This window comes from Halyomorpha halys, unplaced genomic scaffold (genome assembly GCF_000696795.3).
Source record: "Halyomorpha halys isolate HHAL.00 unplaced genomic scaffold, Hhal_1.1 Scaffold2683.1, whole genome shotgun sequence".
NCBI lineage: Eukaryota > Metazoa > Arthropoda > Insecta > Hemiptera > Pentatomidae > Halyomorpha > Halyomorpha halys.
This window is the reverse complement of record NW_027112434.1, coordinates 58,436-73,072: the sequence shown is the minus strand read 5'-3', so window position 1 is coordinate 73,072 and position 14,637 is coordinate 58,436. Positions and strand designations below refer to the sequence as shown.

General features: G+C 32.1%; 1 protein-coding gene across 2 annotated transcripts in view; it reads left to right on the top strand.

Moving 5' to 3' along the window:
* The window catches only part of FoxK (forkhead box K), a 54,479-nt gene that overhangs the window by 5,936 nt on the left and 33,906 nt on the right, over nt 1-14,637 (top strand). For both annotated transcript variants that reach the window (XM_014437527.2, XM_014437528.2), the window contains exons 2-3: nt 1,163-1,339; nt 5,327-5,482. In XM_014437527.2, the coding sequence (XP_014293013.1) occupies nt 1,163-1,339; nt 5,327-5,482 (333 nt within the window). The remainder of the gene's footprint in view (nt 1-1,162; nt 1,340-5,326; nt 5,483-14,637) is intronic.

Below are 14,637 nucleotides of genomic sequence, written 5' to 3'. Positions count from 1 at the left end.
TTTTAATAAAATAAATATGATTAAAAGAAATGATTCATAAAGGAAGATTTATTCTCTAGAACATTTAGGTGCCAGCTTTTTTTTTTTTTTTTTTTTTTAATGGGTTTTTACCTTAGCTAAGTTATATTCATATCTTAGTTCATTATAAGAAATGAGATTTAAAGTTTTATCAGACTTTAAAGTTGAAACAGAATATTCCAACACACTTCACATTTTATACAATTTCCATTACTGTTCTTCACTACATTTAAATGTTTTGGTAATAATCCTAGAAATAAAATTAATGGATTTGGGATCTCAGAAAGGTGTATTATTTTTCAGAACATAATAAAAAAAATATTCATAAAACCTAAAGTAGCCATCATGAGATAAGAAGGTCGGTCTGAGAAATTGCAGCATTAACAACTCCCACTTCTTACTTGCCTTTCATTGTTATTTGATTTTTTTTTTAATTAAGTGTTAATAATCTCATACTTTTCTTTGCCTAAAATTATTATTTTCTCTTATTTATTCGTAGTATACATTCCATTTAATAAAATTAGTTTAGATATTTGTTTTTAATACTACGATTATAGTACCAGATTATTATTATTAGATTACGATTATTCATTCTTGGTTGATATTATGTAAAGAGCACTGCTAAGGCTTGAATTTTATTAAATTTGCTATATTTAAAAAAGATACTAATAGCATTGTTGTCCAGTAGGTAGCTTTGAAGATATAGGGATAAAGGACAAAGTTCAGTTGGTTACCATTTTTATTCGGCTTCAAGGTGGCAGATGTATATTTTTTGATCCATGTTTGATTGAAATCAATGAAACTTGTAAAATAAGTCACATTTTTTTGCATGGGCTCTTGACCTCTAGTAATTCATGGTTTCTTTATTATTTTTTCTTGAAATAGATAGCTTAAAATATTCTTCTAATATTTTCAGTTTTCTAACATTGAACTTGCATTGTAATTTTATGATGTGATGATTAAAATGTTACGGATTGATATCACATAAAATAACAAAGAAGATATTGATGAGAAATGGTTGATTTTGGTGTTAATAATTAAGACTCAGTTGTACTTACACTTGAAAGGGAATTTTAGAAAATTTGTTTTCTGTTTTCTTTTTTCTTCTTTCCATTATTGTAATTTATTTTTTATTTGTTTTAAGGTGTACTTTAAGATTTCCTAGCACAACAATTAGGCTCACTTTTCAATCGTTAGTGGATGAATCTGGACCACCTCTTAATGTAAAACAGAGGACTCCATTGCCACCACTCCGAATCAACATTCCAGATCCAGATTCAAATTTTACTAGTCCTTTTCCTTCTCCAACAGGAACAATAAGGTAGGTGTCAATTGATTCTATTCCTTCCATTCTAAAATGATAAATCATGAGGCAGTATTATTGATATAGAAGTTTAAAAAAAATAGATCAGAAATGTAAACTTTCTCCACAATGTATTGTTTAACTGTGTATTCATCACATTGTGTATTTAGATAATTATATTCAAAAAATAATTCATTTAGATTTTTCGTTGAAGAATATTATTATTAGCATTTAATTACTGTATATATGTTGTTTTTTTACAATTAATTATTTCCAATTAAATCAAATAAATGTTTATTATATCTTTAAATGAGTTAATAGATTTATTGATTTGTTTATTTCCTCATTCAAAAGTGAAGACATACCATTTTTTTTTAATTTATGCATGTATTAAAAATGAGTTGGTTTCTTATTAGATATTTAAAAAGTAGACTCTCGATAATCCTGGGTAACATGGCTGTTATAATCATGATTTATCCCCAAGAAGGAGGAAGAAAGAAGGCACTAGCTAAATTGACTAATTGGACTTCATTTCTGTTATGGAATATAACAGAAATCAAAAGGGAAAAATTTGTTAGTAAGAGGAACACTAATTATCGATAATTGTCAATTTGAAATTTAATTAGTTAAAGGGAATTCTGCTTTGATATTTCTTCAATTCATTGAATTTTGGAAATAATAACACATGTGAACCAGTAAACTATGATTGTGAAATCAAAAATTTCTTCAATAATACATCTAATAAAAATAAAAGAAAGAACATGAAAATGGGGAAAGTGTCAATCTGAACTACACTTGCCGCTGTGTTGACAATGCCTCTGACTAACACAATAAGTTTAAGAAGTAAGAGAAGATCATAACTTAAATAAATCAGTAAACAAGTAAATATACCTTAATGATTTCAAAATATTGTTACTAATAATACTTAATTCATAAATTAAGTCTATATAACATCAACTGATGGGAAAATAGTTCCAAATTTGATGAATTAAGCTCCATTGCTTTTGTGACAGCCAAATCTGCATTATATCAAAATCAGAAAATAAAACTACATCTAAGTTGTACAAAGATTACATGGGTTTGATTTTCCTGATGATAGGCGGGGACCATATATAGGGGAAGCACTTGTCTAGTTTTCCTATACAGCTCAGCTCTGTTAGATGAGAACAACTATTTTTAAAAGATATTGTATCCCCAAAACACACTTGCCTTCACTTACCTACTTTAAATTCACTCTTTATGATTGTTCTCTTATGTAAATCTTTTTGACAATAATTCTCAAATTAGGAGACAATTATTAAAATGTTAGACTTAATGAAAAAATTGGTCCATTTGTGAATAGTTGTTTAATAGAAAGTAGTTGTAATACAAAGCTCATTTTTATTTCAAATTGTAGCAAATCTTATTAACTTCAGAAAAGAATAAGAACAGCTTTTCTGCAAGATACATAATTTTTGAGTTATTTTGCAACAAGAACTGACAAAGTCCAAAAATTAATTTATGTTTAGATGATACAATGTTGTCTGGGTTTCTTATGGTGAGGAGGTCAAGGAAAGGGTGAGAGTGATTATTTTCAAGTTCTACAGTGAAATTAAGGTGTGGATGGTAAGAATTAAAGGCGGATAAAATATCAGGGATTTTGTTAGGATTAACGACAAGGATGAGATATAAAAAAATAAATACATATTTTTTAATGAGAATTATGTCAACTGGAAAATTTGAGATAACGGAATCAAGCAAATCATGTTGATGAGATTGGAAGCTAGAGGAAGAGGATTTCCGATGGCCAGTCATGAAATTTGGTTAAAGAACTGACCTTGGAAGGTAAGGTAACCAGATTTTCTCCACAATTCCTCAAAGACATTTCTTTCACCTGATCTTTTTTATAATCCCATCATGATATCATCATCACTAGAGCAGACAAAGGCAACAAGACAGTCATCATGGATCGTGCAGACTATAATGACAAAATGGCCTTACTTTTATCTGACCGATTTACATACGCACCCTCATCCCGGGATCCCACTTCTTCACTTAAGAGCAAATTTAACCAACACCTTTAAGACCTCTTGCATTCACAACAGATCATCTAACCCACTTATAGAAATCTTAATTCCTATAATTTTGTTGCCCCATATTTTTTGGACTTCCTAAAATTCATAAACCTGAAACCCCACTCTGTCCTATCTCTTCCAATAACAATTCTCCTTCTGTTAAACTTAGTAAATTCCTACTTCCTTGCTTTCAAATCCTCAGTCACAATAATTCTTATGATATTCAAAATTCCTTTCACCACCACAATCTATTATTATCTTTTACTATCCCTGACCACTATATACTTGTTTCTTTTGATGTAGAGGGTTTGTTCACTAATATTCCCATAGACAAAGTCCTCCTTATCGTTAAAGCCAACTGGTCATCCATTGCATCCCACACTTCCCTTAACCATTTTTTCCTACCTAAAACCCCTTCACTCAGTTGTATATTTGGTTACCTTACCTTTTAAGGTCAGTTCTTTAATCAAATTTCAGGACTGGCCATAGGAAATCCTCTAGCTCCCAATCTTTCCAACATTGTCCTCATTGATTTGCTTGATTCCGTTATCCCAAACTTTCCTGTTGACATTATACTCATTAAAAAATATGTAGATAACCTCCTCCTTGTCGTCAATCCTCATAAAATCGCTGATATTTTATCCACATTTAATTCTTACCATCCATGCCTTAATTTCACTGTAGAACTTGAAAATAATCACTCTCTCCCTTTCCTTGACCTCATCATAAGAAACCCAGACAACACCGTATCCACTGACTGGTACTCTAAATCAACATACTCAGGTTAATTTATTTTTAGGTCATTAAACCTGTTTGCCAGGTGTTGTTATTGATTTAAATCCTCACAAAATATTTAGAGTTACATCACTTTTTGAAGCACTACTCCTTTTCCATTTTTAATTTTATTGTGCTATCTTGTTTCTTATAGCATTTTAGGTAATGGTGTTTCCATATATTTTAAAATTTATTTATTGAAATTGGTTATCTATTTCATCATCTTGTTTTTTCTGTTTTTTTTTTTTTATATATCCTTTGTATTTATATTCAAATCTCTGATCCGTATATGATCAATATATTATTAGTTTATCATATAATATTGATAAACTTATGCCAAGATTCATGATACATAGCCAGCCGTGGTTTCATTGTATGATTATAAGTTCTATGGATTTTGTAATTAAATTCTCTACCCTATATGTAGCTATGGATTAGTTTTAGTAAATTAAACAATTTATAATTTTTTTTCTATTCTTTACAAATTTCTATTCTTTACAAGGATGATATGTATACAAGTGAAATATTTCCTTGTGGCATTAGTGAGCATAATTGAATTTAACTTTTTTTTTTCTTACCTCATTTTTTATAAATAATAATATTAACATATATCAAAGTATTATACAAATGTAACTGATGCCCTTTGTTTGCCATATGTATTATAAGGAGTTGGGCTGGGTCCGCTGAAGGTGGGGGTTGGTCGATGTATGACATGTCACAATCTCACAAGAGGAGACATAACACAAAAAAAGGCAATCCTTCCCCGCCGGACCCGTCCCTCTAGATAGTTAAATGGATCAATATTTAAAAAGCGCCTGAAATTGAAAAACAGCATGAATTCGTTACAAAAAGCTGCTGTATTATAAAGCAGCAAAGTGCTGTTAAAATTGTCGGGAGTCTACTATATTTGAAATATTTATTATTATGAGATGTTTTTCAGTTTCTTCTACCAGATTTCTATTATTTTACCAACTATTTTTATTTTATTAAAATCTTTTTATTTATTTATTTTAATTTTTTTTGAAGTCTTATGGAAAAGCTTCTGAACTAATTTCTGATCAGTATTAATGGCATTAAAACAGTTTTATTGATTTTGGTGATTTTTTTTATTGTAGTTTAACTGTGTTGTGGGTTTTTGAGGCTTTTTAATACATTTTAATTGTTAATTTTTCCACAGTGCTGCTAATTCATGCCCAGCAAGTCCCAGATCAGGAAGTCACTCAAGGCATAATGTAAGTGCTGATCTTCAAATGGCAGCAGCCTATGCTGCTGTTGTAGCTGGTCCGAATCCTGTTGTTAATACAGTCACTGTTTCCACTTCACATGATGATAGGTTTGTTATTCCTCCTTTGATTTATGCTTATGTGGTTATCAGGTTACGTCACCCAAGTGATAAATTTTATTTTAATGGTTTAAGAAAATATAAATATTTATAGGATGATGGTTATTGATGGTCAGGATAATAATCAAGGATATATTAAACAAAATAGATTGTTTGTTGTTGATTTATTAATTAAGATTGTTATTGTATTATTAACATGAAAAAATGATGTATTAAAACATTAAATATACAAATCAATATCATAGAAAACTAGGTTTAATTCATTATATACGTAGTAGTTTATAAAAACTGAATTAATTGTTCTCCAAGCAATGTACTCATCAAGTTTATGACCTTTTCATATAACAACCCTCCTTTCAATTGCTGTCATTGTCCTCCACTTATCTAAGCCAGGGCCTTAATTTAAAAATGCTAAGTTTCATCCATGCTCCCTCTGTTGGAAAAATATCAAGTGATTAAGTTAACCAGCATTTCAATGTGAATTCCCTAATATACCATTCATAAAATCACTCAGAGAAACTTATCCTTATTGAAAAACCAAAAAAAAAATAGAAATATTAATAAGGCTTTTTCACACTTAGTTCACGATTGATCTAAATTAAATTCAAAAAAGAACTAGAAGTTATTGAAGATGACTCATTTCCTAGATGTCAAGAACTTATGAACATTAAAGACCTGCATTATTGATTTTCTAACTACCTTTTATGAATGAGTTTGAAAACAGTCTAAATTGTGGAAGTTGTGATTTCTTCATTCAAATTAGCTTCAGCACATATAATACTATCTTTCGAATGGCCGTTGATGACCATTGGTTTTTACGCCTTAAAGTTCCATAATGAACTACAACTATCTTTCAGCTAACCATGATTTTTAAACATTTATACTGTTCACTAGATCTGACCTCATATTACTTCTAATCCTTGAGGAAGTTAAATTATCATTAAAAGGAACATTTAATCTGTTTGAGATAGTAGAAATCACGGAAGAAAAAAAAAATAGGAAATAATTTTTTTTTCTCTTTATTGGCACAAGAGGAGCTTATATCTGTATCTAAACTGCCCCACAATTCTTTCCCACCATATTCTGTTGTCTGCCATATTAATATTAATTTCCAGCTTTCGGAGGTCATTGCTCACATAATTCTGCTATCTTGCTTTGGGTCTACCCTTGCTATACCTATGTAGCCTTTTTATTGCTTTTTTATCATCCATCCTTTGGAGATGCTGTAACCACTTAATACAATTTTTTAACCTCCATCAAATTCTCTTGTCTCCAAAAATCTTAACAAGTTGAAATTTTTGCTGGGCTCTTGAAATTTGAATTAACAAGAGCACTAGTGCTGCCTATTTGTATATTCCTGCTTATAGTTTCTGTAATATAATAGCTATCTCGATTAAGTTAATAGTTGTATTATGTATGTAATAATGCAAGGTTGTAATAATGTGTACAATTTAATAAATAATAAGAGATAATTTCAGCTTCGATTTTCAGATTTAAACCAAAGATCTAATCAAGTTAATTATTAATGATGAGAAGATAGTTGACCGTGGATAATATGTATGAGGAGAAGATAGTTGGGGGTTGAGGTCAGAATATAACACAAATAAGTTAAAATAACTTATTTAATAGTGCCAACATTTCGGCCAGAATCTCTAGCCTTCGCCAGGGCTAAGAACAAGGAACAAGATAACAACCAATGAATAAAAAAATAAAATTTAAACAGAATGACATATAGTAAATAATTGTACAGAACGAAATTAATAAAAATAAAGTGATGAAAGAAGTGGAAAATAAAATGTATATATAGGTCATTGAATAAGTTAGTAAAAATAATATAATTAAGGAAATCAAATAAAAAAAAAGAGAATAACACGAAGAGCTCACCTGCTAGCAGGAAATCGGAAAGCCAAGTGAGCCCAGCGGAGTGTGTAACAAGGCTTAGAGTTAAAAAAGTACATTAAAAAGATGACGAGATTTTTTATTTATTTTTTTCCATCTTTGTAACGAATTTTTTAACATTTTACATATATTTTCTTTCTCTCAATTTTATTTTTTATTTATTTATTTAATTTTTTTTCCCTTTCTCTAATTTTAATTTATAAATTAATAACCTAAAATATTCATATTCCTTTGCATTATAAGACTTCAAATTTTTATTTGATTTCCTTAATTAGGCTATTTTTACTAACTTATTCAATGACCTATATATACATTTTATTTTCCACTTCATACATCAATTTATTTTTATTAATTTCATTCTGTACAATTATTTACTATATGTCATTCTGTTTATATTTTATTTTTTATTTTTTGTATTAATTGATTGTTATCTTGCTCTTTGTTCTTAGCCTTTATGAAGGCTAGAAATTCTGGCCGAAATGTTGGCACTATTAAATAGGTTATTTCAACTTATTTGTGTTATATTCTGACTGCACCCCCCAACCATCTTCTCTTCATACAAGTTAATTATTGATTAAGACTATATTTTTGAAAATATAAAAGCATCAGTAGCCATATATTTATAATTGTAATTTGATCTTTAGAAATTTCAGTATTTATGTTTTGATATAATTAAGATATTTAATAAATTCACAGAACGGGTTTCTCTTGTTATTTAGCAAAACAAAATTTGTTTTGGAAAACCTATCTCAAGAACTATTGTCAAGTTTTAACTTTCCCTTCCACAGTTTGTGAGCACTTATGCAAGAGCTTGGCTACTGCATATCCCAGGGTTAAAGCATCAGCAAATCCAAAATAATAGATTGATGTGCTTCAAATGATCGAATGCAATGCAGAATCCAAATCATTTCCTTTGTTTTTAATTCAACTATAAATCTTTTCTTTAGTTTGCTGAGATGCTTGGTTAATTTTCATTTCAGTTCAATTTGAATTTCCACAGTGTTTGCATTAGCACCTTTACCTTAAAACTGACAGGAACTAAATAACCCAGAGTGTCCATCACTAGCAAGTATGGGTAAAATTGCACGCTTATTTCTTATTTTTGAAGGTGGTTGAGCCTTATAGTAAAAACAGTCTGATTTTACATCCCACATCGTGCCTAGAATATTGAGGGATGTAAAAACAGTCTGATTTTACATCCCACATCGTGCCTAGAATATTGAGGGATGTAAAAACAGTCTGATTTTACATCCCACATCGTGCCTAGAATATTGAGGGATGATTCTTCTGGAGATGAAAATTTGATTGGTTTGTTTACTTTTTCTGAAATAACTTGGATAACTTTTCAGTATTACTGGTCCATTTCTTCATCTCAAAACCTTCCCTATCTAATAAATTTGTGATACAATTCCAAGGCTGATCAACTGTCCCAGCTCCTGTGAAAATGTCTAAAGATTCCTCTGCAAAGCTTTGACAGCCAAGGAAGAGTTGTTCCTTCATCATTAATCTGTTGCTTTATCACTTGCAAGGTGAGAGAGAAGACGTACCAAAGCTTAACTTAGTTAATTCATATTCCTGAACGCCATCTGATCGGTCAAAGTGATAAAAGATATGATGATATATCCATTCATACAAATACATTAATATTTGTAAATGCAGTTGGAAATTTCCAAAAGTTCAGAATAACATTTTTTATGTTCCATTGTAACTTTAGAACAGTTATTAGATTATCATTGAGTGAGCTTTTAGTGGTTCGTATAGAAGTGTCGAACACAATGCATAGTTTAGTTGAAGAATTGGCCTTATGAATGCCTTATAGACAAAATAATATGAATTTTCAGATGAAATTGAAACCATGAAATTATTTTCTAAATATCCATAGAATCCTGATGAATATTTGAGTTTCTGAGTCGATGTTGTTAGGAATTGAGCTTCCAGTTTGAAGAAACGATAAAGAGTAGTAGTATGAGAATTTCCTAAAACTAATTTAGAAGGATTATTGAATGGTAAATATTTCATATAACACACCGATTCGGTATCTGTGCAAGAATGGGTGCTTGCAAAAAATTCCTCACAATATCTTTTGCACCAATTGGGATTGGTTTGTCTACTTCTTTAATTCACCAAAAATGTTCCATAAGTTGATTTATTCCTGACGTAATAATAATAATAATAATAATCTTTATTTATTTTGGGATTGATCCCTTTAGAATAATTTACAGGCGTCAAAATGAGGCTTTAGAGCCTTAGAGTAAATTACAAAATAGAGATGAAATTACAAAATGTCATAAAATAAAATAGTACAATGAATTTAAAAAGATACAAATAAACAACAGTAATTAACAGAATATATGAAATAATGATAAAACAAATAAAATAAAACCACTTGTCATATCATAAAACATAAGATGACTTCTGATTGTAAATAAAAAGAAAAAAAATGATAAAAAATCAAATACTATGAAACTAAAAAATAATAAATGAAAAGAGATAATTTCTGCTAGTGTACATATTTATAATAATTATAAACGAAAATCTAAGACATAAAATACAGAAAATAAATAAAGCTTTTTTGAAACTTTCAATTGTTATTCTTCCGGAATAGGGTGGACAGAAGGTAGTTGAAGATACAGGATTTGAAGTTTGGAAGGTATTAGAACTACGAATAAAGGAGAATAAAAAAATAAAATAAAATAAATAGAATACCATAGGAAAGAGGAACGGATAAGGAAAGATCTACCAAAGGCTACAGTTTGAATGGCATTACATATAAGTCTGAAGGCCGTGAGCTGGTATTGCGGGAATGCACTGGGGACTTAAATTGAAGGATATCTGAGATGTACGATGGACGGTGGGATTGGATAACTTGATAGATAAAGGAAGCAAGGAAATATTTACGAGGGAAGGAGGGGTAAAACCACTTCAACTCTTCATAAAATCGGGTGACAGAGATGTCCCTGGGGACCCCAAAGATGAATCTTAAAAAAGAAGTTATTTAACCGTTTTAATTTTGCTTCAAGATCCCCAGAGACTCCCCTGTAAATTACACAGCAATAGTGGGGAATATTAAGAAAGTGACCAGGAGCCTGTGAGTTTCAAAAGGAAGTAGGTGACAAAGGTAATTTAAATGCTTCAGGGTGGAAAAGGTACTACAGGAAATATCAGATACGTGGTTTTTCCAGGAGAGAGTTTGGTCTATAGTGACACCAAGTTTTTTAACGTATGGATGGAATTGTATTGGATTGTTGTTTAGGAATAAGGTTAGAATGTGAGGAATAGTTTTCAGGAGGTGATTGGATCCTATTATGATTGCCTTAGTCTTCTCTCCATTCAACTTAAGCTTGTTTTCTTGTGCCCACTGACTAATTCAATTCAAGTCTTCTTGAATCTTCTCCGTAGCAACTAATAGGTCAGGAGGTGGGAAGGAAAGGTAAATTTGGAAATCATCTGCATACAAATGGTATTGAGAATGCTGGATAAGGATAGGAAGGTCATTGATGTAGTTAGTGAAAAGGGTAGGGGATAGCGATGAACACTAAGGGACACCACAGGTGAGGGTTCGAGTCATTGATGGAGGTTTATCAGGTACCACTACGTACTAGGAACGATCGGATAGGAAGGAATGAAACCAGCGCAAAGCACTGTTGGATAGAGGAAGATTTCGTAGTTTGGTAAGAAGGATGTTGTGGTTAACCGTGTCAAATGCTTTGGAGAAATCAAGTAGGATGAAGATAGTTAGGTTTTGGTGTTCCATGGCAGTTTGGAGGTCGTGTGTTGTTTTAAGGAAAGCGGATTATGTTGAATAGTCAGGTCAAAAGCCGGATTGGAGGGGATTGATGAGGGAACGTTCTTCTAGGAAGTTCGAGAGTTGGTTTTGAACAAGGCATTCTAACGGTTTTGAAAGGTTAGAGAGGAGAGAAATAGGGCGTAGAGGTCTTTAGGTGAAGAAGGATTTGGGATTTTATTTAATGGTCGAACTAAAGCAGTTTTCCAGCAAGAAGGAAATGTGGCATTTTGCAAGGAAAAATTGTATATATGATAAAGTATGGGGATAAGGACTGGGAGACAGGATTTAATCAACTTAACAGGAATGTTGTCTGGTCCATGATCGCTGGTATGGGATCTTACAATAGTGGCTAGTAATTCTTCATAAGATATGTGGGAAAAAAAGAAGTTTTCAGGATTGAAGGTGTTATTTGGAATATCAGGAAATATTGATGGATCAGTAGTATGGCATGTGAAATGGTTGTTAAGATCGTCAGGTGTTATTGGAAGGGAGCTGAAGTTATTGGATTCTGGTAGGGATAAATTTTGGAGTATTTTCCACTTGGATTTGAGATAGGGAGCATTGGAGAGGGTATGATGAATGTGAAAGGATTTAGCATGTCGAATTGCTAACTGGGTTGCATTACGGAGTAGTTTAAAATGAAAATAATCTGCAGATAGGCGGGTCTAACGAAATTTGAGTCTAGCTGCTTCTCTTTTTTTTATCATTTCCTTTGTTTCCGGCGTAAGCCAAGGTGCAGTTGGATGGTGTAAGGTTTGGGTTTTGAGTGGAGCATGGATGTCCAATATGGATTGCAGATGTGAAGTGAGGGTGGAAACTAGGGTCGATGGAGTTATAGGAATGTATAATGTCCCACTGAACGGAATCAAGGTCAGGTTGAAGGGTTTCATAGGAAAGGAGGTCCAAATTACCGTATGATATGATTTTGGGAGTAAAGCATTTGATTGGTAGGTCGTATGATATTTGGATCAGATCGTGAGATGAGAGAAAGGGAATCGGGTGGTGGGAAGAGAAAAGGATTTTTACCGGAGATTCACAGATAAAAAGGTCTAACCAGGTGTCAGAGGATTGTGTGTGATGTGTAGGAGAATAAGGAACGAGGTAAAGATTAAGAGAAAATATTAGGTCAGTAAGAAAGGATTTATCACTGGATTGAGAGAGCATGTTGGTGTTAAAATCACCAGTGATAATAATATTGAAATAAGTGGAAACGAGTTGGACAAGGGAGGATTGGAAGGTGTTATCGAATGGAACTCTGGAGGTCGATAAATGACAGCAAGTAATAGTTGAGAGGATATGGTTGAAATTTCAAAAAACATTTTCTGGATGGGGAATGTTAGGAGAGGGGGATTGGAGTAGGATTTTGACCTTGAGACTAACATGAACATACAACCCAACACCACCTCCAGTACGATCGGATCTGTCTTGACAAAAGAAATTGTAATTGGGGATTGAAACTTGAGAGGAAGGAATAAAGGCTTTAAGCCACGTTTCAGATACTGCGATGATGTGGTAAAAGTTATCAAAGAGGTATTGTTTGAATTCATCGAAGTGGGCAATAAGGGATTGTGCATTAACGTGACAGGAACTAAGGATATTAGTCATAATTGTGGGGTGGTAAATGGGAAAGTAAGAAAAAAGATAAAGGTTGAGGAATAGAGAATAACAATATTTTATATAATCCTACGATTATATAGAATGTGACAATAAGAAATTGCAAGGAATTTGTTGCCTGGGTTATCAAATTTTGAAAAAAATAGTCAATAAAGTTTGAGTTATAAAAAATTAAAAAAAGAAGAAATGTAAATAAAGGAAATTCTACATTGAAAATAAATCTAAATAAAATACCTTCTATACAAAAAAAGAAAAGAATAACAATATTGTGGTAACTTGGATACCGAATTCAACTGAAGATGTCCTAGTTGCTGGTCTTGCCTATGGTGACCGCTGGGTAGCTGTCAGACTGCTTGCACCCGATCCTACCTCTGCTGAATCAGACGAACTTGATTTTCACCACTTTCTGCTTCTGCCTGGCTAACCAGTAGAGGTGCTTGTTATCGGACGTCATTCCTTCGCTCAGATATACGCGTTGCGCGTAGTTTTCGTCCCAACCTAAGTGACGAGTGGAAAAATCCCTTTTGGCTTTTCTTTGCCACACCAGCTCATCTCTCAGTGTTTGATGGACGAATCTCACTATATTAGGGCCTGGCGCTCTTTCCTGTTTAGACCTGAGCCTTACCGCATGGTCTAGATCGTCCAGACACAGCTTCATGCCCAGACCTGCACCAATACTGAGAATCGTTCCCACAACGGTCTCTCCCTGCTTCTCCGGGATTCCTCTAATCTTTACTGTATTTTTTAGGTTGTTTTGCTCAGCCTGATTAAGTTTACCCTCAAGGTCCAATAATTGAACTTTAAGGTTTTTGTCTTCAATAGATAATTCTTCCATTTTGTTTTTCTGCTGCTCCAGAAGTGCTTCAATCTTCTGTAGCCTTTCCTTGTTTTCAAAGGAAAGCTCGGACTGCTTCTGAAGAGTCCTTTATAATGTAGTGGTTAGCATTGCATTAATTCGAATTAGTTGTATGAAGAATCTACTTTGACCGTAACAATCTATCCAAATACTGAATTTATGCCTCTGGGATATTCTTTTTGCTGTAATGAAAGTAAATATTCATAAATTTTGCCAAAAATATCAGCTCTCAAAAAAATCTATTCATCCTGGGTTCCAAAATTTAGGATCTGCTAAATTGTAATCCAGACAATATTTTATTACTGTGGGTGAATATTATTATTATTATTTTAAGGAGCTAAGACAGATATAACCTTCTATTTCTTATTCATTCATTCAGGTTATTACCGAAACCGCAAAGAGCTTGGGAATTTCTTCTGTGCAGTAGTGTTAATCGTCTCACAAGCTTCTCGTAACACAAGCTTCTGTAATAATAAATAATCTTGTGCTCCACTATCTATAAGCAAACAAATCGTTAAAAATTCTCTGGTCAGGTCTTTTATTATCCAGTATTTATTCCTATTAGTGTCATTTTGAAGCTTTTAGAATCCATCGATTATGTTTTGAGATTAGAAGAATATATGAATAAGTTTATAGATTATCCTGTTATTGACAATATTACCATAGGAATGATGTATAACACAAAGTAAGCTATTAACTAAACATGGAAAAACACTTGTTTTTCTCCTTAAAAATCCTAAATATAACTGAATATTTCTTAACTTTTGTCACCATGATCAATCTACCGCATCTAATTTCTACGATTGATTTCCTATAAGATAGTAATCAATTGGTAGGAAAAGTATTTATTCCCAAGTGAAGCTCAGTTCCATACACCTTTTTGTAGAGCATTCTCTTACTCCTTTTCTTCTGGTCAGTTCCATACACCTTTTTGTAGAGTATTCTCTTATTCCTTTTCTTCTGCTCAGTTCCATACACCTTTTTGTAGAG